This window comes from Trichoderma virens (assembly GCF_000170995.1).
Source record: "Trichoderma virens Gv29-8 chromosome Unknown TRIVIscaffold_5, whole genome shotgun sequence".
Classification (NCBI taxonomy): Eukaryota; Fungi; Ascomycota; class Sordariomycetes; order Hypocreales; family Hypocreaceae; genus Trichoderma; species Trichoderma virens.
Window position 1 is genome coordinate 2,811,781 of NW_014013744.1, and position 27,637 is coordinate 2,839,417.

Here is a 27,637-nt window from a genome sequence, read left to right on the forward strand (position 1 = left end):
ATACTTTCTCAAAAGAATCTCCATAAAGAGTCGGCGTGCCTTGTGCTCTTGAAGCGACTATAATAGAAACAGGCTGGCCACATGATGAGCAGTAGAAGACACCATAGCACAAAATACGCAAAAAGGTTGGTGATGCCCCTGGTGCTTCCTGGATGCATGGGATCTGAGTGCCCGGCTTCTGTGCCAAACAGGTTTTTGAGCAATGTCCCCACAGGAGACATGACGATGTTTAGATGGACCACATAGAAGAAAAGGGATGATGTGCCAAAGCTCAAAAGCATACCGAACTGCCTTGCAACGTGCACAGGGATAGAGCTAAACGCTCCGAGCAGAAACAAGTTGCTAGCTAGGGTAAAGGCCCAAAAGGCAACATCAGGAGGGTATTTGATAATGTAGAAAAATGATGCTGCCGAGGCAAGATAGGGGTTTTCGTTGGCAGTCTGGACATCCTGCGCAGGCGTATGCAGACAATCCTCCGAGAGGTTGCCTACACGCAAAAGTCTGGTGAGAACGAAAAGGATGGAAAAGATGATACCTGCAGATGCGTGGCCGATGGCAATAGCAGACGTTGTCCATTTCCTGACAGAGAGGATGCGGCCGTAGAGAAGTCCAAGAATGGCAAAGGAGAGCCACGCCAGAGGGGGGAAATTTGACATGACGTGCTCACTGGAAACGAACCAGAACCAGATGGCGAGTAAAGGATGCTTCGATGTAGGGACGAATTGAGTCGACGCGGAACCGTCTGATCCCTCTGTATCGACGCTGCAGCGGCCATTGTCTTCAGACAACCAGATATTCCACCAAATGGTGACGACGCTAAGAATGACAAGGAAGATGTTGTGCACATGCCAGGATAGCGATGAAGCTGTTGCTGCTCTCTCGCTTTCTCTGGCAGCGTGTCTTCGTCCAAGTAGTAAAGGTTGGCTAACTCCTCCCTCTTCATCTTCATTGTCATCATCCCCGGCGACGTGCACAGCCCCAGATCGCTTATCCATCATCAAAAGGCCTCTCTCCAGCACGCCGCTGAGCCACTTCTCAGTCCGGTCCATCAACAGCCACATCATTCCTGCCAAAACATAGTCGACTGCCAGTGAGAATAAGACCACGTTCATGAACCATAGTTGACCTCCAGACGCTAGAAATCCGATCGCCGTCGTGACTGCAGTCAAAACGAGGCCTCTTATAGCATAGTACTGCATCAGCCTGCCGGCCGACCATCCGAGACGTGTGCGGGACTGAGAGAGAAGGACAACACCCATTCCCAGAAGAAACGTGAATCCCGGGGCACAGAGATGGGTCAATGTGCGAACGACATAGGCAGTGGTGAAGTTCCAGCGGCGCACTATTAGACCGTCCATCTCCCCATCAATGTTTGTACCATGTTGCCAAGTATTTAGACCGAGAGCGAGATGGTCCATGGCCATCAAGGCCATCAGAAGGCCACGCTGGAGATCGGGGGCAAGGAGCCGGACCATCGGCTTTGCTGTAGGAGCGGGCGACGATGACAGTGAGGACGATTCGTTTTGTGAGGACGCATTCGGATCGGAAATTGAATCATAGCGGTAGCCATTTTCGCGGCGGGAGGAAGTCTCAGGGGAGGAAGCCATCGTGGGCGTTGGTCATGGACGGGCTGTCGCCAACCCAAAGCCACGCTGTATCAAGAGCAACTTGAAAACAAGATACAAGCTTGGTTGTCCAAGGGTAATTACGGCAGAAGATATGTTATTAAGAAGTGAGAAGAGAAATCCTAATGCTGCCTAAAGTCCGCCGAGACTCCGCCCGCCTCAACAGCTCCGGCATGAGATAACACTCGACCTCCATGGCATTGTCCGACTTCCGACGTCAAACAACTTTAATGACGAACCTTCCTGGTGGGATCCTTTGCAAAAATCCGACTGGGGAGGGGGCAATAAATCCTTTGACCCGCCCCGACGAGTCCGAGGCTAGACTGAATACATAGGTCTAGAGGTGATTAGGCCGACTAAGCGCGCGGGCAGATTCATAATGCGAATATACGAGTATTACTGCTGCCCTTTTTTGTTGTCAGCATTGTAATAATGGGCGGTCCCGAGATAAACTTCTTATCAATCAGGAGAATGACCAAGAAGAGGCGTAAGGAACGTGCAACGAATGTAAGCACTTGATCCAGGAGGGCAACGCTGTTGATGCTACTTACTCTAACATGTGCCAATTCATTCTTACGTGTTTATGTCCGTGTTCTTGTAACCCTCTCCACATTTGCGGGAGCACAGTATTAAACATTAGACGGAACAGCTACCCGCATCAGTTTGTAATTCGTAAGGTGTGGTAAGAATACTAATCAACTAAAAACTATTCCGTAGCTCGTATTACAAAACGTTTCTTGCATCGGTTAGCTACCCGAGTTTCTTACCCGTACCGAACTAACACATGCCACAATAACTTCAGCTCTTGCAAACCTTCGCCCAAATCTTCCCTGTCCCCCAGTAACCCATTGTAAGCAACCATATCTCTCACTGCCTCTCCAATAACACGTGCATCCACGATGCCGTTAAACGCAATTCTAGCCGCCAAAGACGGCATCGTTGGCCCTCGGAAGTCACTGGGAACATTCTCTGATGAAAGCTGAAATCCGCGATGCACAAAGATGGGGAATCCATATGTTTGGCCGAGAGCCTGGAGAAGGGACCCAGTGTTGCTCCGCTTGAAAAATGACGGATCGACCACTAGAGCTTCGACATCTCGTGAAAGAAGAACATCGCCGTGAATCTGCGCCTCGATCAAATGATCTAGGTTACGGCTTGGCAGTCTCTGGTAAATATCTTCTATGAGAGGCGATTTGCTCAATGCGTCGATATACTCCACCAATTTCCTCGGCCTCATGTTTTCTACTCCCAGCGCGGTGTCTCGCGTGAAGCACTCTTCAAGTAGAGCGGCCAATATCGCGTCGAATTCATCCACTGTGCCCCTTTCTTTTGGAACTGCCTGCGAACCACCAAAAGTAAATGTAGACCGTGACGAAACCTCCGGTCGAAGTAAGAAATAGCAGGACCCAAATCGCGGCGCAGGACCATCAGAATTACGCATCAAGTCCAAAGCACCGTATTTCGGTCTTAGTGTTGGATTGAAGGTTTCCGCCACAATGTCTGAATTGCCAGAGCCATGATAAGCTCCGCTGAAAAGACTTCGCTCCCATTCATCGCGCGCTCCCCCAAGCTGAGTCGCAACTAGGCCGTTGGAGATGCCGGTTTCGAATTGATTCCGGTATATGCCATCCTCTAGAAGAGACTCAACGACGATGCGTCCGCTATGAGACGGGCGATCGGGGTGAAAATGTAGCGCAATGCGGGCATGCTGAACAATAGTGTTTCGGATATCGCTTAACCTCTCTATCGGGATGTTGGACATACGTAAAATGTGAGATATGGTTTGGAGAGCCTGTGGCTTAAGGATTGCTGCTTCGGTTTTGATGTTGGCGATAGCAGCTGCTTGGGGAGGATACAGTGCCGGCATGACTTTCTGTGAAGATGCCATCTCTACCTATTATGGCATATCAACATGAAAGTAGGTGTTGGTGAGTGAAGATACAAAGTGCAGTTAATAAGAGCAGTCCACCGGCTAAAGGCAGTCAATGAGCTGATCGCAGTGAGTCACGGCGACATCCATGTCTGTAGGATTCATGGGATGGAACTAAGCTTGTAGCTTCTGGTTATTCAACATTTAGGTTCCTTTTAGTGAGCTGCGCTATTGCTTTTGCCCCCAATGAAAATGCTTCGATTAACACCAGCGTGCACACGCTACAGTTTCTTTGTATTATCTGGTGCCGGTTTTGTTGAATACTTTGTTGCGGGAGATCCTGCCTCTCTGTTCGGATCCTGTAGCCTTGCCAACTCCAACAACAGTCGATACATATACACTGCCATGTCCTTTTCCCGTAGCGCCTGGAAGAACCAATCTCTACTTTGCTCTGCAATTTCTCTGGCCCTTTTTTGGCCAGCTTCAGTTGATGTCAGATAAAACACCAACTCTGGAAGCTCTTCCAAACTTTGACTGACTGGGATATAATGGACCCAGGGCACAAGACGATCATCATGCCACTCTCTGAGGAGTGTTTGCTTCATTGGTGCCGACTTTGATGCGAGCAGCTTGTAGTAACGACCACTAATACCGTTTCCATCAAGGTCAAAGACGAGACGCGATTTGAGTGCCTTGTCTTTATCTGCCCAGCCGCCAACCTTGAAGAACCTCTTCTGATCTCTGCAATATTTCCTGTCGCACTGAAATATTCTGGTAAAGGCGACGTCAAACAGGCGACCATTCAGAAATGATGATGCAACACGCTGGATTATACCGCCCATCTCTCGCAAATAGTAATACTCCCGTCGTTCCAGATTCTGTGCTAGCTTCACAAATCTTTGCCTCTGGTAGTTAGCCCAGTTGGCGTCTGTGGCAAAACCGCCTGTGGTGGACCCAGCCCAGTAGAGGTTGTTGCGCTTTTCATCCCAGCCAACCTCTTTTGAGTCGTCGTATACAAACTCTCCTTCAATGTATGCAGGACTCGGGAGTAAAATGTCGCCCATTGTAGAAGGCGAGCCGGTTGAGAGGGCTGGGACAAACCCTTCGACGAGTGAAAACGACACGGGGCTCATGAAGAGGCCGTGCATATTGCGGTACTCTGGGTGTTCACATAGATTCATCGCAAAGGATTGATCCATGACAAATGGCAGATCAAACACCTTCGCTGAAGATTGTGTCTTTGCCTTTTTACCTATATCTTTGGACGCACAGAACTTAGTGACCTCATTCCAAATAGGTTGATGTGACATGTTAGTGATGTTCAACTGTGGATGGTTACGGGACTCTTCTGCTCCCCACGTCGGAATTAATATCCGTGGTTCATCGAAATGATTAACCAGAAACTTGACATCAGGAAGAGCGCCATCCAAGCCCTGAAACAGCCTGTCGAGGAGAAACCCCAGATGCCTGTCGAAAACTCGATATGCATGAGCGCAATCTGTCGTAGCAGATTCTCCATTAAAGTTGCAGAACCACATTTCACTGTTCTGTGCGAAGTGAATCTGGTTCATAGTCTCAATCACTCGCTTTCCGCTGAGGTTCCAAAACGGTGAGATGGCATGATGGATCGCGTCGAAATCGTCGATTATAGGAGATTTTTGGCGAACTGCGAATTCATACCAAGCTTCAAAACCTGGTGGCGGCGCGGCGTAATATCGGCGCTGATATTCCTCGACAGCCTCTTTGTATGTTTTAGATTGAGTCTTGAGAAGACTCTTAAAATTAGCCTTGCCGCTGCGTACGAGGCCCTCGACGGGGTGTTCTCGCTCAGGGCCAAATATTTTCGCCGATTCTTGCGCATCTCGAATCATCCAGAAGTTTGACAAAAGGGGTACGAGCGATGCGAGGCCAAACACCCACAATGTCAGCCTGAATCTTGCTTGTTTTGGCAATAGAGCGATCAATTGGCCCAGAGTGATGACTGAAACGAAAGCGTAAGCCACAGCCTGAAAATCCGATGATTCATTTGTTGGATTCGTGGTGAAGGAGATACTATATGTGGTGATTAGAGGTGCAACAATCCAAGAAGCATCTCGAGCCTGGGCAATGGTTAGCAACTCAACAGCTTTGGATGTAAGCGAGGAGACCTACCGCCTGTATGACAAAAGACCAAGACAAGGCCTTGACAAAACCTAGGAAAAATGTCCTGATTATGCCAGTTGTATTGAATCCAAAAAAAGCAAGGTCAGCTCCCCATATGATTAGGAGGAGGACAGCAATGCGAACAGAAAGAGGGCGAATAACATTCTCAAGGTTGATGGACGGGGGAAATGTGGATGTGCGATTTCTTGGTAATAGAGCAGTATATACAATGAAGAGGAACGCGGCTGGGATGATGGAGAATAAGAATGATCCAATAGACCAATTCGAGAAAGTGAGAACACCAAAAGAAGCACCCAGAATGGCACCCCAGTTTGTGCTCACCAAGGGAGAAAATAAGCCAGCAGGTCTTGGAGAGGATCCAAGGTACTTTTGAGCCGCCAAAAGCAAAGGCGTCAGTGCGGGCTGTCGACATTTAGTACAAGCCCTAATCATTCCTGAGTACATATACCATTCTCCTTACCAAAAATTGAATTAAGCCAGTCTCTGACTTGAATAGTGAATAGACAGCAGCGCTTCCAGCTACAATCCACAAAGAGTACGTCGATGTCGATGTCCCCTTCGCTTTGCCGGAGACTACTGGTCTCAACAGCGATTTAGGCTGTGGCTGGCTCAGGGACTTGGCCAAGACTGGCAGAAACGCCCAACATAAGATCTCTGTCTCGAGCTCAGAGTCTTGCGAGGAAAGCCATTGTGCCAGCGTAGCAAAGAGCAGAGCCGCCCCAGCATAGCCAACACTGGCCCCAGCATCGTCGGCCTTTGGCAGCCACATGATGATGCTTGACGTTGTGAGCTGTTGATCCAATTTCCACGACCAACTGCAGGGAAAATGGCGAACGTGGCATGGTGCCTGTGCAGCGCAGGGGTCTAAGCCTCCCTTGGAAAGCTCCGGTTCGTATTTAGCACCGTGTTTAATGTGGCTGAACTCATCGCGTCACGCTTACCGAGCGGATCCCTGGACATTGCGACTAAGTGGGAGGATTTGAGCGCCAAACTGTCTGTACACATCAAGGCCATGTTTGCAGTTATTTTAGATGTCTAACGAAGCGTATTCGCAATGCCAATTTGCGTCGAATAATCCTCATGAGACAAAAAGATATAGACTTTGAATCGGACGTTATAGACTGATTTTACGATTCCCACAGCAGTCTATTATTTGGTATAATCTCAATTACTTCGAATATCCCCCTCCAATACAATCCTAAGTACAAACACAATTGCGTGAAAGTAGCCATCGATAACTCCCATCAACTACCGCCTAAACATCATCGTCAGCTTAAAATCTTCAAACAAGTGTCCATAGAACTTACCGCAGCCAGCTCCTCCTCCACAACCCCCTCCTCCACCTCCACCAGCACCTCCAGCGCCGTTACCGCCGCATCCAGCACCACTTGCTCCGCATGTCTAGAAAATGGTCAGAATTGTAAAGTATGTTTAGGGAACTCAAGTTGAAACATACCCCCCCGTTTCCATTGTTGCATCCACCGGGACCGCCGCAAGAGCCTGCTGCTATACCCCCGTTGCCACAAGTCCCTCCGGCACAGTTCCCCCAAGCTCCTTGGCCGTTATGAATAGTATATGGATCCCATCCATAGTATAGCGCAGGAGTAAACCACGGATGGAAAGGATACGGGCCATTAACTGATGCAGGGAGTCAGTTTCTAGGCGTCAAAATTTTTAGTCTCGAGATAGCCAGTGGGCGGAGACTTACTGGTGTACTGAGCACCCCAAAGAGTGAAATAGTCCTCCTTGGGTGGGAACTCGCGGCCCTTCTTTTCTGCCCTCTTTGCTGCCTTTTTGTACTCTTGGTCTAGCCATTGACGCTGTCGAGCACGCACCCGCGCGGTGACTCTCCTCCGATCCGCAGTTTCGACCGTGTTGACAGCGTTATGGAAAGATATGTGGGGGGATTTATCTGGTGGGAACGTTTCCGCCGCCTCGGATTTGTGAAAGGATTCTGATAACTTCTCATTGGTTGACATGCCGAGAAGTCTGCCCACACTAGATATTTGTGAGGAACGAATTGCTGCCGTGAAGACGGAAGAATTAGCCTGGCCTGCCTTGCAACTTGGAGCTGATAGACGGGCGGTGCCGACTCACTTTCACAGTACCAGCATGTGCATTCGCTGTACACAGCCCCGAACATATCTTGGTATGTTTTTGTTGTCCATTCAAAGCATCTACTAAGCTTGTCCTCGTCGATTTTATCATCATGATCGACAAATTTCCCAGTTTTCGAAACTGTGTAGTAGTAATAATGAGAAGGTATAAGCTGGTGTGTATGCCAAGCCAGATCGATATCCAACGTCGGTACGACAACCTTGCCAGGGTGCTTCTTCATAATCTGCACGAATCGTTCGTATTTAACAATGAGTCGCGTCATGGTATCTCGTGCAGTCGGGCTGTGAAGCCAATCTATGTTCACCATCTTCTCGATGAAGACTCCCTGGCGCATAATAGCAGCGCAAAGATCAAGCCCAAATGGAGAGAAGTTCAGCCAGTATCGACTCATCATCTTGCGGATAGTTATGCCGGCCCAACCGTGTATTTGATAGCGAGCAAACAAACCTTTGTCTGAATCTATGTTTCGGATCTTCTTGACACTGGATAGAGTATCTTGAATCATGTTTCTCACTGCATTCATATTTAAACGCTCCGGGGCCTTATTTTCCTCTTCTTCTTTAGTTTTGCCCTTTTTCTTTATCTTGTCTTTTTTGGCTTTGGTCTTGACTTGTTTTGTGTTAGGTGTCTCGGACGGAGGCTTGATTAACTCGAGGATTTTGCTCCGCAACTCTAGTTTGATCATGCGATTGGGGAATGTCCTATAATACCTTTCGCCGGCGGTTCCTTCAGGCACAAGCTCAGGACGGCCGCTGCCGGGATCAAGAATAGTGCCTGGCATCGGCACAGATTGAACAAGTAGGGCAGAAGCATCCGAAACGAATTTTGATACGGATAATAGCTCTTTGTAGTTTTCGTTTTGGCAATCGGGACACCTGTGGTTAAACTTGCCATCTCCATAGCCATTACCGATCAAACCAGTAAATCTAAGAGCGTTAAAATCCGTGTAATAAGTGGATCAATGATGAAGACTGAATTTGACTTACTCAATATCTTTCACATCTTCCTTCATTCCACATGTCGTCCATGGAACTTCGTACTTGCTTGGACAGAAGGGGCACTTCAGTATCTTCGTCATGTCGTCATCCTGATTCCGCCAGCGATGCCCAGTCTTGGCGACCCAATGTATTTTTGCTTGGTCAGACACATTATAATTGAACTCGGTATCGATGGCCTGGTGTATTAATTCCCACGGCATACCAGCGGGCCAAAACGTGCCCATTCCATGTCGCATTGAGTCTTCAAGGAAAGCTCGAGGATTGAGCATGTGCGTATGAAGAACCATCAACACATCTGTCAGGGACAGGAAAAAGGGGGAAAAAAGGTCAGTTCACTCACTGGTCAAGCTCAAAGGGGTCTTGTAACTCTCACCTAAAGGTGGCAGCATCTTTTCTTTCCATCTTAGCTTATGGCCGTTTGGAAACTTTCTATACTTGGGGTCATCAGGTGTCGCCATGTCCTTTTCAGTAAGCATGTCAGTTTCCGCAAGAGAATGCCACCATGTCTCATATCGTTCGACCGCACGAGCAATAAACAGCGCCCATCTCTTCTCGCGAATTCTAACATGGCCAGCCTTCATCACAGTTGCTGAATTGGTCTTTTCGAGCAGACGAATCATTGGCCAATCGCCATCAACGCGCAGGTCATCCAATGCCCATTTGCCACGGCTATCCCAGAGGTTCCATAGCCCGTCGGTGTAGCCAATGTCCTCTTTCATAGCTTGGATAGCATGAAGAAGCTTGAGATGAGCGAGACACGAATCTTCCGAAATGCCATATCTGACGTCAATGTGTTCAGCTGTGCTTCTGGCGAATGAGAGGTTCATAAAAGCTGCATTGACGTCTTCAGAAGCCTCACCGATATCGTCACCATTCGCGATCTTGGGGGTCTCGGGAGCAATTGAAGTACTCGTGGAATAGACGGGTAGAATGTCAGAATACATGTAATCGCCACCAGATGCCTGCGGCTCTGGCTGCAGCGGGGCGATCTTCATGTTTGCTCTTTGTTTCAAGTCTCTTCTAGCGTTGCACGCGGTGAATCGACCAGAGGAAGATCGTTACGCGAGGCTGCGAAAACGACGGCAATTTATTCCCCCTGGTCTTCCAACGCGCATATGATGATAAATGTGAGCGTCGACAAATAAGGCGAAAGACGGCTAAACTTGAAATGGCACCTATACCCGCTTGTCATCATCCACTGGCCCTGCAAGTGCGTGTCCCAATATGCATGGCTCAGTTGAGCGATTCGATGAGAAATCAGGATACTTCCGAGACGCCCGATAGACGAATTGTCCAGATATTTGCACAGCCCATCTCATCCCAGTTCACCAATCGATTCTGTTTCTCCGTTCTCGCTTGGGATAGACTTTCACAGATGTAGTATCACTCCCTGTAACGGGAGTCCGAGGGGCGCCGAATTGATACCCCGGTAAAGGGCTCCTGTCATTTGCCATTCATTTGACTTTAAAGACGGATTTAAACTTAATCGCTCCTCTCCATAATGGAATTGGGTGCTGATTTAGATCGGATGAATGCGTCTAGCCTAGCGTTGCACAAAAACATGCCCATAAAATCATTCTAGAAATGACGATAAACTCGACCTAGAAGGCAGGTCATGGGGCCGTTCCAAATCAGGCCTCTCCAATGAATGATGGCCAGTTTAGAGATGCCAAATGCCATAATAAGAATTGATCAAATAAGGCATGCTTTCGCTTGATTGGGGAAGCTTCCTCCGCTCTTCGGAAATGTCAATCCAAATACGGAGTACGGAGGGGGGGAAATAGCGCTCGCCTCACTTTGAAAGATAGACTACGGTTATCGTCCTCACTATCACGCCAATGGCATCCCAATCTACCTTGTTTGAGCTGAAAATTACGAGTACGCGTCATTAGAAATGCCCCGATACGAGGCTGACTTAGCGGCATTACGGCACGCAACGAAAACGCCTTGTCAATCAATATTGGGGCGCAGAAGCACTTGTGGAACGGCTGGATAAGATGGTCTGTTGACGGTCTCAGCACTTCTCCCCGCTTCGTGTTCCGCAGGCCGTTGGCGCCAATTTTGAACACTGTGACAGCACACATGAACGTGCGAACCAAGAGATTTGATATGGCGGGTCAAGCTCATAAATTCAAACTAGCTGAAGACAGGTAAGATAATAAAAAGAGTATTGAGGAATGCCAATAAACCACTGGCCTTCGTATTCGAAGACGACGGCATTCCCATAGTGATAAAGAGGGAAAATATAATTGACGAGACTATAATCAAAGACATCATAGCCCTGAAACGTCTGGAATGCTGGGGCCGCTGGCTCAGCGCTCCGAAGTGTCATCTGCTTGGTATTCTTCTTACTATTCTTGCCGCCTGCCTTAGGCTTCCAGAAATCCTCTCGTGCCTTGTGCGCCCACTTCTCGAAGTCTTTTCGCTTCAGGAAGTACTGCAGCACGACCTCTCTGGCAGCTAGCACATCTTCTAGGTTGTCGTGTATTCCACCTCCACGACGTATTTGGATGCCGAGAAAAGTCTCACACAGTTCTTGGAGTCCCCACCGCCGGCCTGGTTTCTTATTCTCATTCTCACTCTCAAAGACAGCATCTGCTGCAAGAATTGCCGAGTCCACAACGCGGGTGTGGATTAGACGAAGAACTTCAAAGTCGAATAATATCGTTTGCCCAATAAGGATCGTTTGTTCATCAATATGCTTCCACAGCTCTTCCCGAGCGGCAGCCCAACCATGAAGAACTTTCTCTTGCTTTAAAGCCTCGATTATTGCTGTAGCATCTATGCCGTGAATTTTCGCTCGCCAGTCGGTAATTGGCCGCGAAGGACTGATAAATGAGTCAATCAGCGTTTCGCCGGTTAGGAAGTCAATCGCACAAAGGCTGATCAGCTCATCTGACCCGTCAAAAGTCTCTGCCATCTCGCAGTCAATCACAACAGCACGCCGCTTGATGACGGCAGGTTGCATCGGTGGTGTCTGCTGAAACTCTGCGAGACTTGGTCTTGGCCTTGGTCTCTTTGTTGTCGGTCCCTTCGTAGCATCAAGTATATAGCCTTCATCCTCAAGTCTCTTCGTGGAATGACAGCTGGCGGAGAGCTGATTGAAAACCACATCTTGCTGTTGGCACCCAAGGCTAGTATAGGTGACATCGCCAAACGCTAACTGGACAGCAGGCAGAACATTTGTTGGACTCTCTTCGCTATCGATGGCTTCGGTATTTTCAGGATGTGATGGCTTCGCCACCTCTTTGGCGTGGACTGATGAATTTGCGTGGGCTGCTAAGCTCCCCTCACTGTTGAACCATCGCAAGCATGCTCGGCAACATTGGTTCACGTTGTGATCAGTCTCGAGAGCATGGTTGAATATAAGAGACCTGTTTTCAAATCTTCGTAGGCAAACGCTGCACTGAAATGGTGCCATCGACTGTTTGTCTTCAAAGTATCGTTTTATTGGAGTGGGTGATTCAAATGAGATCAAGATGTAAGAAAGAGCATACTACAAAGAATCTGTGGATTCTTTCGGGTACGAGTTCTGATTGAGATACATAAGAAAGGTGAAGCACACATAGGTTAGTTCGGCTGACCACTCCTCATAACGGCTGCATGTAGGATTGAGGCACACAGCCATAGCAGCCATTGACAATGAGTTTCAATCCCTTGCCTGCAGGAAGCTTGTCCAATATTCATCAGCCACGTACCTACTACTACATCGATGCTGTTGGGCCGCTGCTGCAACTAGCACGCATTATGAAATGCCGCAGGTGGGAGACCTATGAGAGACCGTGGTGCGAGGACCACGAGTGACCACTTATGCAGCCCGCAGCCTTGTGTCTAAAAGGCAGCGAGCAAGTCGCATTTCAATCGGGTTACACTGTCTGCACTATAGAAGAGTATAGGATAGCAAACACAAATGCATAGACAAATTGTGGGATAAGAGCGAGATGCTGAGAAAGACGTTTCAAATACAGCATCTCACTGACGAGACACAAAACAGCGAGCCACGATCAATCAACCTTGACAAACTGCCATAGAGTAGTCACATGCTGTCGCAACACCACATTATCCGAACCTTCCAAAACGCACAGCTTCTTTAGCGTGTGCCACCAGTGTGGCATCAACAATTCGTAGCCTCCCTCCGGATGCTTCCTCACCGTCATGAGCTCCCAGGCCTCGTGATGGAATGTTGCCGAGTGCAGCTTATCGGCATTGTTGTGGCCCATGAATCTGCCGGAATGGGTATTAACAAAACCAAAATACCCATTCTTTTCGGCGCACAGCCATGTTTGTTGCTTGTTCACATCGCAGTCGATGTCGTAGACATAGAGGTCACCAGCATCGTTCGAGCAAATCACTCGGTTGGTGTCATTCATAAAGATGTTGTATTTGTTACCGGGCCAGGGTATTGCATATCGACGGCCATCCCAGGGCTCACCAACGACTGTTGGTTCAGACGTTTCCGGCGTGAACTGGGTAAACGCAGTAGATGAGTCGTCCGTTTTTTCTGTCATAGTGCTGCTTTGACGTGTGTTTTCTCCAGATTTGCGGGGTTCAGCACGTGTTAATCCTTGATAGACTAGAGACTATGAACAGTAGACATGTTAGTAATTTTACGTCTTGAGAGAAGTAGCGAAATAGCGCTCGCCTGGAAGTAATAGTGTTGGGATTAAAATGGCTACCAGCTAACTGGGGGAAGACATTCAAGAACAGAATTATTCGCAAACGAACGCGTGTCGGCAGTTATATGGGGGGCCCAAGACATGTGCCTATCTCTAGTGGATATTTGATTGGCCATCCGTCACCCAAAGTTCAATCTTCTAAGTCTCGGGCCTTCTATCATCGCGGCGAAATGGTTTTTCTAACAAGAGATAACGATTTTGCCATGATATATCGTCGCTAGGGAAAACTTGGGCTATTAGAGATATCTCGCCTTTTCCAACATGTTGCGCAATTTCCTACTCAGACTCTTGATCCAGCTCATAACGTCGAAGACCAAGGGGACAAATGTTATGCCCACCAGAACAATCGTCACTATAACCCAAGTTTTAAGCGAGAGGTTCTTTAAGCCTATGTCCATGGCGAAGAAGGATGTGGTGAACGACATTGGCGCAAACACGAAAGCCAGGAAAGTGAGCTTGCCGATGCGCTTAGATTGTTCGTAAGAATTCTTGATCTCCTTCAAATTGATGCTATTCATAAGACTGGAGATAGCATCCTGACATTGAGCTTGCAATGTTTTGACACGTGTCTGGAGATACTCATATCGTTGGACCACTGATATTAGCGCCTGAGCTGCTTTGGGATCTTCTTGACTGGTAGTGCGCCAGCCAATTCCTCCGTGAAGCTGGTAAAGCTTCAGCCAGGCATTGACCTGTTCAAGTTGCCGTTGCTGCCGATATAATATGTCTTTACTGTAGCGTAGGTTGGATAGCATGTCAAAATTGTCGTAATGCTCGTCGTCAGTGAATCCAGCCAACTTATGCTCGACGAGGTTAAGATATTGGTTTAAGGAGGCTGTGGTAATATTGAACACCTCAGTCAGGGCGTAGAGCGGGTCGGTTGCCATGACATTTGTATACAAAGTTCGGCCATATCCAACACAAAGTTGCGATGCCGCCTCTGCGCCCCTGATTGGATGTTCATACCCGTGGGAAGTATATTTCTGAGCTTTAAGGCCAGTACCCGGTTTGTAGTCGATGACAGGTGCAAGAGATGTTGCCTCGGTCTGGAATGCTTCCGGAAGGACCTTGAGATCCAAGATAGACTGGATACTTGGTCTATGACCTGCGTCTGTCCACACAACAACTATTCCCATGTCAGGTATTGATAGAAGATAATGAGAAGCGACCTACCTGTCCATTGAACGTCTTCAGTGTCTTTTCTTCTGAGCGGTTGCTGACAGATCCAGATGCGCTGTTCGAGAGCGAAGCAACTGTGGTCAATAATAGCAACATCTCTGACTATAGAAGAAGCCACTGCGATATCATATCCGCGTAGGTGATCATGGTGCTCTTGAACTTTTGAACTTGCTTCCTTGCGCATGCTATCCACTTCAGCCTGATGTACAACACCTGGAAGAACTTTTCTTTCCCCTATTGTTATTATCGGAAGCTCAAGAATATTCCATGTTGCTGTCGGTAGAGCTGGCAAAGAATAGTTGACAGTGGATTCTTTCGCTGGTTTAAAATGCAGAAAGCGCATGAAGATTTCCGAATCAATTTTGTACTTAGCACCGATAAGGCTCAACCACTCCGCAGAAGGGAAACCGCGAAGAAAGAGTAGCCTGCCCAAAGACTTAGAGGTCTCTGAGCTTGTCTTGTCCACAAAGTCAAAGCATGATTCGTATTCTATAGCAGAGCTGAGGGCCCATATCGTTTCGCTCTGAGCGGACCTCTCGTCAACTGCTTTATCTAGGGGCGCTCAATTGGCATATTATACAAATATCGTGCATATGAACATAACTCACCAAATGTATATGCAAGAGCAAAACGCTCTTCTTGGTGGCAAATAATTGTTGAAGATGATGCATGCGATAGCAACCTCCCGAAGAATCGTGCGAGTAGAGCGTGGTTGGCACCTCGACCATCGGGTAGGTTCGAAAATTCACTAACCAGCTTTGCATACTTCACAGCTGCAGCCGCATGGACCTTTAGGGATGAGAACAACTCATACAAATATGTCTTTTTCTTACCTTGATGTGCTTCATTTGTAGATTTACTTCTGAGCAATGAGGGATCCATTGGAATAAATGAATCGGGATGCGGTATATTTAGACCTTCATTTATGTGATCAAAGAGTATTCGGAAGTGACGGTAGCGTCTGCAAAGAAAGTTTTCATAAGCATACTGAGGTAGGGCTTCCTTCTTATATGTGTGGCGTATCGAGCATGTAATCTCCATGCGACAGGTTGGGCACTTATTAATGTCTTGCATGTAATAATCTTACAACATGCATACAAGTTGGGCCTCAATAATAATATTATCGGCTGCATGCATAGTATTACGGGCTGTATGCATAGTATGACTGGCTGCAGACATATTAGTAAACACAATATCATTAGCCATGTTTCTAATATCACTGAGCCTGGAAGTATCCTTATTGCAGATGGTTATGACATTCTTAGCTGCATATAAAATCTCGTCGGCTGTATGCTGGATCTCGCGTACAAGCCTTCGAGCCCTACTAGGTACTTAGTGAGGTAGATCTCGAGCTCTATAACGCCAGCCAAGCTAGACACCCGGATCAACGAGACATAAATATCACCAGCTCGTCGTAATCTTTCTCTATAAGCTCGTCCCATGAGCGAATGTCTTGCGGTATTAAGCTTTGGCGTTGTTTATGGGCTGCTTTGAATGATTGATCAGCTTTATCCACATTGCCGCTTGCCAAATACAGTTGGCCTTGTTTAAAAGTTGTTCGAGCATGTTCGTGTCTGTGGTGTGGGCGGCGAGCGAAGATTCTAAGTGCTTGCGTAAGGTATTCCCTGAGATCAAATTATATTATCAGCAACTGCTGCATTAGTATATTCAAACAAACTTACTGCGCCCTCTCAAACTGTCCCAGTCCCATCAAGTCTTGAGCTATCTTATGGCTTACATCACCAATTCGATGATGTCCTCTGCCTAGAGTTTCTGACCACTGGCTTAGAGCTCGGAAATGATAACCTAGTGCATACTCTAGATCTCCAAGAGACAGGTAGACGTTTCCAATGCCGTATAGAACTTTTCCTGTCCTATTGAGATATTAGCTTCGCTTCTACTTATTTAAAAAGGGACATACTTGAAGGATTGTCTATCATCACGGCCGTACGCAGCTTCGTATATGTTGCGCATGCGGTGCAGTGCCTTCAAAGCCAATTTGTGATTTCCTTGGATCCAATACATCATCCCAATATTCGGTAGCGGCCACCCAAGCCATTTTTCATCGTAGTCAGGGATGGACATATATGTAGAAATGCTCTCCTTGAAGGAGTCAATTGCCAGGGGATACATGTTGTTCATCGCATAAGCAACACCAACTTCATTATATGCACAACCGAGTTCATAGTCAATTATTTGCTTGCCGTCTGATGATTTCCTTTCGCGCATCAAGCTGAGCCATATGAGATTGTGACGCAGACTTTCTTGCGGACTATTAGTCTCGTTTGCAGCCGAGCCCTGGTTGTTATGGCATTCACGTAGCAATTCAGCGACCTTCTGAGTGGGACTCGTCTGCTGAAGTGACCGGCAAATTCCTTCTGCGAGTCTGTAAAATGGCTTTGATTCATGTGGGACTCCTCTCTCAAAGCAATACCTGTTGGAAATTTAGTATTATAAAATGGAATTTCATCTGGGACATACCATCCAGCGTCGTTGAATAGAGATGCCGCCTGTTCTGACGCTTTGATCTTTTTGGATCTGAACATCTCCTCGTAGTAGTGATAGATTCGGTCTACATGAGGAAAAATCGCAGAACACACTTCATATCGTGCGGTATTGAAGCGGTGCTCAAGTGGCTGATACACCCAGGCCTCTGAAATGATCTCAAGAGCGGTTAAAAGTGCCTTGACTCGCACTTCGGGACTCAACGACTCTCGCACGATGTCTTGGTAAATTCGATGCATACGAATGGTATGGGTGAGCTCGTTGAAAATGATCAAAGAAGCCTTTTGCAATTTATTTTGAGCATGGCTGAGCTCGCCATGGTTTTTTGGAAATGCGGGAAGTTGTGCTCTATCAGAACTGTCGATGAGGAATTTTTGATGAATACCTTCAGGGTTCATAAATGAGATTGCATAGATTAAACTCTGTGTGCACTCGTCTAAGTGCGCAAGGCCAATCATTGAGGCAATGGATACGGATGCGTCTTGCACTGAGCGCATCTGTGGTTTGTTATCGACCGAAACGGCTTCAAAGCCGTTCTTCTCCAATAAGGCCAACATCGAATCGTAGGTAAGATTTCGAGCTGACATTGTGCTTGCTATTGCGGAGATGACAAGAGGAAGTCCACCAGCCCACTCAGCGATAGCCTCAGCAGATTCTGACGAGCCCTTGAAATGAGTCCGAGAAACAGCACAGAGGAATTTGAGAGAGTCTGATGAAGATAATGGGTCAAGATCCAAGCCGTTTTGGGCAGTAAAAACGTGCGAGCGTGACAGCGGATCACGGCTTGTGATTAAAATAGATCCTATACCGGTGGTTGGCCAAAAGTCTTCGACGATACCCCAATCATTGACATTGTCAAGCACCAAAAGCCATGAGATTTCGTTACCAGGGCTACTGAGAGGTGATTCGGCATTTTTCACAGGGTTGCAGAGCCATCCTTTGACCAATTCGCAAGCCTCTGCCAGATCTCGTGCTTCACTCTTCTCTTGGAGACCAAGTTCAACCGCAATACGTGCGAAATCTTCAAGCAAGACGTTGCGGCTCTCTGCTGTAACCCAAAAGATGGCAAGATATTTGTCTTTCCTGGTGAAAATATACTCAGAGGCCAGTTCAGTCTTCCCAATTCCTCCAGCGCCACATAATGCAAAGGTCTTGAGGTTTCCGGATTTCCGGGATAATTCTTCATCAATTGGCGATGGTATACTCTCAGGAAGCAGGCTTTTGTCGATTGACCGAAAAATGTCATCGCGTCCGAAAAATGGAGATTTGCGAGTCTGTGATCCTACCGAGAAACAAGGGATGCGTAGTTTAGGCTGCACTGTCTCAAACTGATTGGTAGAAGGCACAACCTCGTATGCGAAATTCGATGAGTGACCAGCGCTTGCAGAAGGCGTCTTACAATCCTGCTTGGGTTCGATGCTAAGGAGTGCCGAGTCGCAATTCTGGCTGGTGTCCTGGTGGCTCTCTATACCGGACGAGCTCAAAGCTCCTGTAATTGGTTTGGCCATTCTACTTCTATGACTCCGTAAACTTTGTATATCCCATTCATCTAGGTAACCGCTATCGGTATGGATATCAGAGCGTTCTGTATGGGCGTCAGAAGGCATCTCATTGACAGGAAGTTGACCTACCAGTAACGACTCGGGTTATAGAAAATGATTTATGCTTGAGTACAGCGGCATCTATCATCTGAGCTATGGCTTCATACAGCTTGCCACCAATTTCTATCTTGCACAGATTTTCATGGTTGCTGGGAATCCCATATGTAATGGCTCGAGGATTTGAAGGTAAACTGGCTTGTTCTTCTGTCACCACCTGTTGATGTATTAGCAGTGATTCATCAATAAGAGGGAGTATGAATAATTCTACCGCTGGGGGTCTTGAGAATTGGACCCTCCATGTCAGGCCTCGATATTTACTTTGAATGGTCTCAAATGCTGAAATAATTTGACCCTGAAAGTCTGAGAAACGCTTGGAGATCAGCTCAACCGCCTTATTATCATCTTGTGTGAACGACGAGGAGTTAAATGGAGCCGCGCTCGCTCTCACTATGGCCTCAACAATATTGATGTCAAGTTGGCTCGCATCTTCAATGTGCGGGGTTCCGAGAAATACAATGCCAAAAACGCGGTCCAGAACGTTATTGTTCTCATGCCTTTTTTCAGCCATGTTCGCATAGGCCTCAACGATGTTAGCAGAGTCACAACACATACTTTTAAGGAAGACGGTATTACTTGTTTCCATGTAAGTCCGCCAAGGCTATGGCACACGATCAGCATCGCCGCACAGGGGGACTGTCTACCTTAGCGTCGTCTTGTCTTAAGTACTGGGGAGCACCTACATCCCTTGGGTTAAGCTGGTGAAGTTTTGTCGGAAGTACATGGCTCTGTTGCATTAGTGACTGTAAAATAGGCTGCCCTTTAATCACTTCGTATTCGAAATGCCAGATACGGACTTTCTCGCTATGCTTTTTCTGCAGTTCTCTGAGCCACTCTCCCGATGAGTGTCTCCAGTCAGCGGGGCGAGGAAGACCAATACCAGGGATGATGACAACGCTGCAATAATCGATTAGCGAGGTTATAGCCGCAGTGATAAGATGAATTCACTTGAGCGCAGCATCAGTATCGGAGGATATAGCTGGAGGGTGGAGGAGATTTAATGCCATAACTTGGACTACTATAGATAAAGAGTCAGTGATGGAAGCAGAACTAAGAAAGAAAATTGGGCTGGCAATGTACTGTAGCCTTATATAGGTACACGCAGCACATGCATCATGCCACCGCACAGCCCTAAAATACAAGCATATACGGAACAAGCGCGGACCGAGAGCCAATACACAAGGATTGACTTCATATTCATATCAGCCATGCAGGTAACCCCTCTTCATGGATCATACTGTGATACGTAGCGAGCCAACGTATCATCCCCCTGTGGACTGCTATCTCCACTCATTACAATATGTTATATAAGAAGCTTTGTAAAGACAGCAATTAGACCGGCTAGGGGCATTTATTATGCTAGTTATAAAATGATTGCCCACACAGCAACGCCCCAGCAGTCACCAAAGAAACCGTGCCTTAGATGGGCACTTTGGCGCATATACCATCACCACCTTGAACACGAGATGGAATAACACGCGGGGGAAAGTAGGCTTCGAATGCACTCATGAACTGAAATATTAAGTCCTCTCTGCCAGCCTGAGCCATTATACCCAGTCCATATGGTCTTCCATCTGCCTGAATGACTCCAGCGGGCATCGTCGCAATTGGATACCCTGCAAAGTTGTTAGAATAGTCTCGCTGAATGTCTTGTTGAACCGTACCTGATGCAGCTGATATGAACACCATAAGGCTGTCCAGAGGAAAGGCTAGTATATTCAAGTTCTGCTCGCGAAACAGTTTATCTATGCCGTCATCTTTTGACACTGTCTTAATCCTCTCCTTGACAGCCTCATAAATTGCTCTCGTCGGTGGGTCTCGAGAAGCTTTAAGCAGCTGGTTCTGATCCGGGTGGTCTTAGGTTTAAGATGTCCCGTTAGAATAGTGCTATCCGGAATGACAGTAATACATACTCTCAGGCAGCTCCTGTTGTTGGTGGTCCAAGTTGAATTTGATCACATCTTCTATTGTGCTTAAGCCAGGAACTTTAGCTTCGCCTAGCCAGGTCTCGAGTGCCTGTTTGCCTTCGTATGCTTTTGGATGTCAGTATTTAGCCATGGATCTCTCGAGATACCTACATATGATCACGTCGATTGGATTCCGCCCCTCATACCATAGGTCCGTAGCGGGTGGTATATCGACTGGATATGTCACAGATGATTCGATACAATGTGTTTTTATGCGTTCAATGACGGCGAAGTATATGTCATTCTATAGAAAATTTAATTTTAGTAACGCAGACAAAACTGGGAAACTCACCATTTCTTGCAATGTAGCCTCGTCTAACTGCACAATACCGGGGTGAAGAGACCATTTCGTAGGATCAAGAAAGCCTATCCGAAGCGAGTCAAAGGTTTTGGTTAGAAATTTCTGATAGCCTTCTTCTGGCAGTAGATTACGCTTCTCCTCGATCAATGCTGCCTCACTCAGCAGGGCCAAGTCTGCTGTAGATCTAGCAAAGCCGCCTACAACATCCAGCTCCAAGGAGCTTTTGAAAACTCCATCCATATTCACACTGTTTAGTGCGGGCTTGAAGGCATACAATCCGGCTCTGGAACCTGGCATGACTATGGAACCAATTGACTCAGTTCCTAAAGCTAATGGGGCATAGCCTGCCGAGACGCCCACTGCGGAGCCTGTGGAAGAACCACATGGATCCTGACAAATTATGTGGTCAGCTTGGAGCCTCAAGAAAGGTGACGGATCGTACACTCTGCCCAAGGCCTTTCTCATCCTGCTTGAGAGCAATATAAGCGGATTGTGTTTGCCCCCCGACTGCTGACCATCCGTTCGAATTTACATCGGACCTATGTTTATGTCATGTTAGACTTGAAAGCATAGCTGGATCGTTATAACACACTTGAAGTTGCAGAATTGCTATATGTCGTCCATTAGTGTATGTCAAAGATCTCCCGAACGCCCAACATTTGCCTCACTTACATTCAAATTTGTTTTACCTAATACGATGGCGCCCAAATCCTCTAGCTAGGTATCATGTCAGACTCTCCAGGAACTGTATGTGGCATCTCTATCCTCTGACCTTGTCGACTATGTGGGCATTTTTGGGCATAAGCGAGTCTTTCAAGGCAAGACTACCCAATGTCGTTGCAAGTTCGAGGGAAGGTCTTGTCGCAATGGCATCCTATGCAAAGTTAGCAATATTAGGCCGTAGTGGAACATCCGGAAATGACAGACTTTGACGAGTATCGGTATGCCGTGGAATGGGCTCCTGACGAGACCTGCCGCTCGCTCACGGTCAAGCTGTGCCGAGCGCTCCATCAGAATGCGGTTTGGAACGATAGAAATCATCGCATTCAGCTTCGCGCCTTGCTGATCATGTTTGCCAATTTGCGCAAGACATGCTTGAACAAGCTCGACGCTGGTAAGCAAACCAGCCTCGAGTTTTCTCTGCAGTCCTGCACAATCCAAACTCAGTAGCTCAGTAGTTGACAGTCGCGCAGCCATCTTGACGATGGGATTTGTGAATGGCAGAAGAGAGCAAGATGATGTAAAGGCAGTGCCAGAGTGAGTGATCAAGGTTGCGGGGTCGCAGATTTTGTGAAATCCATACATGCACCTGTAGGTAGGCAAGCATGGATTCACTGGCCACTGCAGGGACTTGCAATTTCCCCGAGCCTGGCCAAATTTTCTGGCGCAACCTCCTTGTGTACATCCTGTGAATCACTGATCTTGGCCCTTCCAATAAGCATCACTCGCTAAATTGCGCATAGAGTCGGCCAATAAGATAGAACCACGTTGCGTGCTGCATGCCAGCAGAGGCTCGTGCGCGATTCCAGCATGTCAAGATGGTGTTCGGAAACTGCGTAAAGGAATGCTGCAGGTCCTCTTGCGGATGCTCTTGGACTTTTTTTACTACTTTTCTACTTTCCCTTTCTCACAAAAGCAATTATACACCAACGCCATGACCGCAGCGATCTCGGCATCTTTCTTTTTCCTCCAGCACGATGAGAAGTGGGTTACGGAAAAGCCTTACCACGTCTTGTTCGATCCTCCAGAAGGGCTGGAAAAGAGCAATCTGAATCTACAACAAGTGAATAATATTACAGTGAAGGATATTCGGGAGCTCGACTCTCCACCCACCATCGAGAAGAACGGCTTTACACTGATCAAGATTAACCCTGGACCCTTAAAGTCTGAAGAATTCGACGACAACCAGAAGGTCGCAAAATTCTTCCTCCCACAAGCCGCTGCAGCCGTGAAAGAAGCACTCGGTGCATATCGAATCCAATTCTTTGATACCACAGTACGTCGATGCCTTCTTGCGTAGTCCATTTACTCATTCTATATCAAGGTACGAAGACGACATCCTGATTTCCCTATTCACGTAGGAGGAAGCTATGCTCACCTGCAACCCACCTCGATCGCACACATTGGTAAAGTAATTCTACTTAACTTCATGAATCTACTCTGAATTTTTATAGATACTACTGAAATTGATGCGGAAGGTATAATGTTCAAGTTAAACCCACATGAGGCGGTCGAACTGAGCAAAAGGAAATACCAATGGTTCAAGTATGCCTTTTTGTACTGGATAATGCTCGATGATACGCCGGCGGCTAAAGCGTGCTATAGCATATGGATCCCATTAAAGGGCCCAGTACGCGATTATCCTCTCGCATTACTTGACATTAGCACAATAGATCGAGACGCAGACCTGGCGCATCAAGACACAGTCAAAAGCGATGTGGTGCACGAAACATACCAAATATATAGCAATAGCAACCACCGTTGGTACTATGCTAAAGACCAGATGCCCGACGAGGCCTGGTTATTTATTCAGGCCACCTCAGGCGACAACCCTCCACCAGGCAAGATAAATGCCGCCCCTGGCCATTCGTACTTAGCTCATGCTGATTACAATAGGAGTTCCACATACATCATTTGACTACCCAAAACGATCAAACCTTGACTCTCTTCGTGAGAGCATTGAGTGTCGCGGTTTTGCATTCTACGAATAATAGCGTACCTACCTATGTATCAATTGCAAATCTGGTAAAGATGCATGTACCTACCTACCTACTTAGGTATCTAGGCATCAATAAATTTCATCTCGAGCTCTGCATACATACATACCTATCTAAATACCTACCTAGGTACTAGATGGGTAGTAGGTACGGACAGAAAATTTGTAGAACTTGAGTGTACCTAGGTAGGTACCTTAGGTAGGTAGGCATTTACTTAGCAGGCAGCAGTTACAGCTGTATTTAACCTCTCATTTTGCTTATGTATTTAATCTCTATACTTGATAGGTGGGTAGGTAACGAGATATACATAAATATCCTCCCCATTTACTCTTCCGTTAGAACATTTTCAGTAGACCTCCATGTTTCTCTCCATCTCCACTTTGCGCACTGTTCCTCATAGCTGATAACGGTCATGGAGTCGGAAATTGACAGCTTCGCAAATAGATTTAGGCATCTGTGTTCAGTTCCGAGTTTGAGTCGTACAAAATGCGCTCACTCTCGCCATCATTGCCGCTGGTACCACCTAGGGCAATTTTCTGGCCTTTGTTGAAGCCTTTGAGCTTGTCTGAGTAGTCGCCTTTGGGCCCTGGCTTCCAGTGTTCGCGCCACGGCTGAATACGGCCGTCATTTGTGCCAAAGATAATTTGCTCATCAGCTTTGTCGTTCTTGCTATCTTGTTGCTGCTCCATAGTGTGTGGGTGGTTTAAAAATGTATAATAATAGAGGTAGTATTGTACTTCAAAAGTGCGGGATAGATAATTTTACTGTGAAACGGGCTTCAAGGCTAGACGTGGGAGCTGGAAATTTCGGGTCTTTATGCTTGGGATATGCTATGTCCCTAGTCCTTTGGGAATGTTTGTTGGGGTTTTGTCACTTCCTATTGTTCAAAGAAGGAGGGGGTGTTAATATATTCTGTGTAACGCTCCGCTCTCTCCAACCACTTAGGATGTTGCTTGTTCACCGCTCTTCAAATATGAAGTCTGTACATCCAATAGACTCAAAGTTCATGATAAATTAATAAAGTTGGTGCCTAATTCACCTGAAGGTGGCGCACATACGTGGCACTGTCTGCAGCTGCCTTACCTCCAACTTACGTGTCCCCGAATACTGCCTGCTCGCCGATCTTAGACTACCATACTATTTCTTTACTAATGAGGCTGCAGCTTATTGAACCCTATAGAGAACAGGTGGCTACAAAAAAGGACTGTCTGTTTTTTTTTTTTTTTTTTGGTGGAATGGTCCAACGCAGTCAGATACGAATCACAATGGCACAATACGATGATTATGGAGCGTTGTACACAAAACTAAAGAACAGGCCTATTCCAATAATGCAAAATAGGTATGCCAGTGAGGCTATGAATAACCTTACCGGGTTAAGGGTCTTGGATGCAGCTTGTGGAACTGGATTCTACTCTCAAATGATGGCCGGTCAAGGAGCGGCTGAAGTTATCGGCATCGACATTTCCTCCGGCATGATTGAAAACGCCAAGAAAGAGCTCCCTATTCACTGGTCAAATGGCCCTATTAGATATTTTGTCGGTGATTTTGAACAGGCAGATCTCCTCCAAAGCCTTGGCTTGGATGAATTGAGAGGAACTTTTGATGTGGTGTTTGCTGCTTGGTTGCTCAATTATGCTGCTGATTGGCAAGGTTTGTCGAGGATGCTGGATAACATTTTTGATGCGCTGAAACCAGGAGGAAAGCTCATCGCCCTGACACCGAATCCTTTCTTGCTTAAAGAACATGGGCCGGAAATGACGACGGAAGAAGGCCTAATTGGCGACAGGTGGCAAGTCACCGAAATTTACGACTATGGTTACAGAGTTCATATGATAGTAAATACTTCGCCCAGTGTTGAATTTGATTCTTACGTTCTGTACGTGTCGGAATATGAAAAGGCTGCAGCAGCCGCAGGATTCCCGTGTCTATCTTGGGAAGTTGGTACGTCGTCTTGTTTTGCAGATTATGCGGCTACAGCTTGATAACCCAGACTAATTAATATCACTCTTAGTGAGCATTACAGCTAATCATTGCGAAAAGCAAACTCTATGACTAACTTCGATAGATGGTACCAACAGAGGCCGAATTCGAGAGAAATGATCGGAAATGGTGGAAGCCGTATATTGATCGACCTCGTGGTTGCATACTCTTTGCAACAAAGCCAATATGATGCCTATGTAACGCTGATATCTCAATACCTCAACTTTGTTTTTCTATAAAGAAAAGGACTTCTTAAATTTGCCAATATATTTATATTTATCTAGGCCATCGAGAAGAAGGAGAATCCTGTTATTATTTGCTACTAGTTCTTTGGGCAGTTGTGGCTTGTTCTGATCCGTCCTTTAGCAGACTAGAGTCCTTTCCACTGAGGAGGCATTTTTAATTATATGTTGGTCTCTTGATTTGTTATAGCTCACATTCTACAGCTTATGTCGATCGCACACATTCACCACATATTCTGCTCATCATAGCATGTCTATAAAGCTCGGGGATGAATATGTGCAGATACACTATGTAGTAGTTTATTAAAAAGTGCTCTGGAACAGGAGTATAACTATACCAGGGATGGAATATTCCTAAGTACGAACTTATTACTTCCACCGCAACTATTGCATTTTTGTGCTTACATATATATGGATGAGAGTTCGTTTATAGTGGAAATTGCAATTCTGAGCGAGAGTTTTGTACATAGAATGATAAGTCGGATGACATATTAAAGCATAGCGGAGGAAAGCCCTTTTCTACTGCAGCTGTTTTAAAACATATGTCCGTCATGGTGTCTAACGATGTTTCGAAGCTGAGGTCATTCCAAGCATAACAGAGTGCATCCAGCTGAATTGGGATTCGCACGAGGCCCTGAAGCAGCCAATGGTCTCGAAGGAAGGACTCAATTTCATTGACTTTTGGCTTTATGTCCGGGTCAGCATAGAGATATTCTTTCACTTGCTTTGGATGAAACCCGATCGTCTCTAATTCCAAGTCTATTGCGGACTGAGTTTTGGTAGATGGTCGGGATGTAATAATAACATTTGGCTGTTTCAAAAGATCTTCGAGGAAGAGAGACATTGCATCTTCGCCTCTCAAATAATGTGACACTTCGTCTAGACCATCGAGAAGAAAGAGAGTCCTACTATTGTCGGCCACTACTGCTTTGGATAATTCTCGAGCCAGTTCCGGCTTGCTTTCCGGCAATGAGAAATATTCATCGCTGAAGAGACATTCATAGTTAAATCCTGGCCTCATTCTTTCTCTTAGTTTAAAATTCCGCAGAGGCACCCAAAGGATGCGGTCGAAGATTTTGTTCCAGTCCGGCCATGCGCCTCGATGAAACTCATGGACAGTCATTTTGCACAAAGTAGTCTTTCCCACTCCTGCGGATCCCCAGATAACAATTCTTCTTAGACGTATGATGCAACCATCTTTATCTTTACGCTCATCAAAAAGTGTTCCCAAGTCAACTTGGTTCTTTTCCTTGATCATATTATTCGAAGCCTGAGCCCTTTGTCGGGCGAGTAGCGAGAAAGGGAAAGCCAGTGCTGAAATAGAGTTGTATGCCGTTTCTCCCGGCCGCGCCCCAATAATAAGATTGATAGTAGCATTGCTTCATCGGCAATTTGTCGCCAGAGAGTCGTTCAATCTGGAGCCTGTTGGTCGTGTAATGTTTATTGTTGATCCAAGTTTCCGCTTGCCGCGGTGGTCTATCTCGAATTGGCTGAAGAAGTGCCTCAAGCTTTCCGGTGACGGTAATATAATCGAGATCATCGGTCCCGCAGAATTTATTCATCATTACGTGAGATCGTTCGAGTGGCAGATGGTTTGAATCAATGTCTAGAGTTGCCGAGGTACTATTAACCAGCTGC

At 46.7% G+C, this 27,637-nt stretch overlaps 12 protein-coding genes across 12 annotated transcripts; 2 read left to right on the top strand and 10 right to left on the bottom strand.

The window, feature by feature from the left end:
• Nucleotides 1-8: 8 nt before the first annotated feature.
• Nucleotides 9-1,607, bottom strand: TRIVIDRAFT_190930 (uncharacterized protein; the record flags this gene model as incomplete). The annotated part of the gene is made up of 2 exons (XM_014102799.1): nucleotides 9-1,478; nucleotides 1,605-1,607. 2 exons carry the CDS (start codon nucleotides 1,605-1,607, stop codon nucleotides 9-11), a joined length of 1,473 nt encoding a protein of 490 aa, XP_013958274.1.
• A 781-nt stretch (nucleotides 1,608-2,388) lies between these two features.
• On the bottom strand, nucleotides 2,389-3,492 carry TRIVIDRAFT_45742 (uncharacterized protein; the record flags this gene model as incomplete). The annotated part of the gene is made up of 1 exon (XM_014102800.1): nucleotides 2,389-3,492. One exon carries the CDS (start codon nucleotides 3,490-3,492, stop codon nucleotides 2,389-2,391), a length of 1,104 nt encoding a protein of 367 aa, XP_013958275.1.
• Nucleotides 3,493-3,776: 284 nt separating this feature from the next.
• On the bottom strand, nucleotides 3,777-6,427 carry TRIVIDRAFT_147673 (glycosyltransferase family 90 protein; the record flags this gene model as incomplete). The annotated part of the gene is made up of 3 exons (XM_014102801.1): nucleotides 3,777-5,594; nucleotides 5,647-6,060; nucleotides 6,107-6,427. 3 exons carry the CDS (start codon nucleotides 6,425-6,427, stop codon nucleotides 3,777-3,779), a joined length of 2,553 nt encoding a protein of 850 aa, XP_013958276.1.
• A 530-nt stretch (nucleotides 6,428-6,957) lies between these two features.
• On the bottom strand, nucleotides 6,958-9,628 carry TRIVIDRAFT_113758 (uncharacterized protein; the record flags this gene model as incomplete). Its single annotated transcript, XM_014102802.1, has 7 exons — nucleotides 6,958-7,059; nucleotides 7,115-7,296; nucleotides 7,367-7,647; nucleotides 7,752-8,326; nucleotides 8,513-8,702; nucleotides 8,763-9,069; nucleotides 9,148-9,628. Coding segments are annotated over 7 exons (2,118 nt in total), but the record flags the coding sequence as incomplete, so codon positions are not given.
• Nucleotides 9,629-11,154: 1,526 nt separating this feature from the next.
• Nucleotides 11,155-11,943, bottom strand: TRIVIDRAFT_6590 (uncharacterized protein; the record flags this gene model as incomplete). The annotated part of the gene is made up of 1 exon (XM_014101939.1): nucleotides 11,155-11,943. A coding segment is annotated over one exon (789 nt), but the record flags the coding sequence as incomplete, so codon positions are not given.
• An 835-nt stretch (nucleotides 11,944-12,778) lies between these two features.
• TRIVIDRAFT_45683 (uncharacterized protein) lies at nucleotides 12,779-13,282 on the bottom strand (the record flags this gene model as incomplete). Its single annotated transcript, XM_014102803.1, has 1 exon — nucleotides 12,779-13,282. One exon carries the CDS (start codon nucleotides 13,280-13,282, stop codon nucleotides 12,779-12,781), a length of 504 nt encoding a protein of 167 aa, XP_013958278.1.
• Nucleotides 13,283-13,686: 404 nt separating this feature from the next.
• Nucleotides 13,687-15,477, bottom strand: TRIVIDRAFT_67711 (uncharacterized protein; the record flags this gene model as incomplete). Its single annotated transcript, XM_014102804.1, has 4 exons — nucleotides 13,687-14,576; nucleotides 14,624-15,181; nucleotides 15,238-15,418; nucleotides 15,463-15,477. 4 exons carry the CDS (start codon nucleotides 15,475-15,477, stop codon nucleotides 13,687-13,689), a joined length of 1,644 nt encoding a protein of 547 aa, XP_013958279.1.
• A 536-nt stretch (nucleotides 15,478-16,013) lies between these two features.
• On the bottom strand, nucleotides 16,014-19,516 carry TRIVIDRAFT_67712 (uncharacterized protein; the record flags this gene model as incomplete). The annotated part of the gene is made up of 8 exons (XM_014102805.1): nucleotides 16,014-16,254; nucleotides 16,312-16,503; nucleotides 16,551-17,063; nucleotides 17,111-18,623; nucleotides 18,766-18,949; nucleotides 19,184-19,315; nucleotides 19,348-19,393; nucleotides 19,476-19,516. The coding sequence occupies 8 exons, from the start codon at nucleotides 19,514-19,516 to the stop codon at nucleotides 16,014-16,016; spliced, it is 2,862 nt and encodes a 953-aa protein (XP_013958280.1).
• A 695-nt stretch (nucleotides 19,517-20,211) lies between these two features.
• TRIVIDRAFT_148321 (uncharacterized protein) lies at nucleotides 20,212-22,257 on the bottom strand (the record flags this gene model as incomplete). Its single annotated transcript, XM_014102806.1, has 9 exons — nucleotides 20,212-20,408; nucleotides 20,457-20,648; nucleotides 20,706-20,825; nucleotides 20,871-21,003; nucleotides 21,052-21,450; nucleotides 21,503-21,599; nucleotides 21,757-21,773; nucleotides 21,833-21,934; nucleotides 21,988-22,257. 9 exons carry the CDS (start codon nucleotides 22,255-22,257, stop codon nucleotides 20,212-20,214), a joined length of 1,527 nt encoding a protein of 508 aa, XP_013958281.1.
• Nucleotides 22,258-22,714: 457 nt separating this feature from the next.
• Nucleotides 22,715-23,698, top strand: TRIVIDRAFT_45737 (uncharacterized protein; the record flags this gene model as incomplete). Its single annotated transcript, XM_014102807.1, has 4 exons — nucleotides 22,715-23,060; nucleotides 23,145-23,186; nucleotides 23,259-23,325; nucleotides 23,386-23,698. 4 exons carry the CDS (start codon nucleotides 22,715-22,717, stop codon nucleotides 23,696-23,698), a joined length of 768 nt encoding a protein of 255 aa, XP_013958282.1.
• A 315-nt stretch (nucleotides 23,699-24,013) lies between these two features.
• On the bottom strand, nucleotides 24,014-24,632 carry TRIVIDRAFT_215950 (uncharacterized protein; the record flags this gene model as incomplete). The annotated part of the gene is made up of 1 exon (XM_014102808.1): nucleotides 24,014-24,632. One exon carries the CDS (start codon nucleotides 24,464-24,466, stop codon nucleotides 24,224-24,226), a length of 243 nt encoding a protein of 80 aa, XP_013958283.1.
• A 410-nt stretch (nucleotides 24,633-25,042) lies between these two features.
• On the top strand, nucleotides 25,043-25,829 carry TRIVIDRAFT_221333 (uncharacterized protein; the record flags this gene model as incomplete). The annotated part of the gene is made up of 2 exons (XM_014102809.1): nucleotides 25,043-25,718; nucleotides 25,789-25,829. 2 exons carry the CDS (start codon nucleotides 25,043-25,045, stop codon nucleotides 25,827-25,829), a joined length of 717 nt encoding a protein of 238 aa, XP_013958284.1.
• Between the last annotated feature and the right edge of the window lie 1,808 nt (nucleotides 25,830-27,637).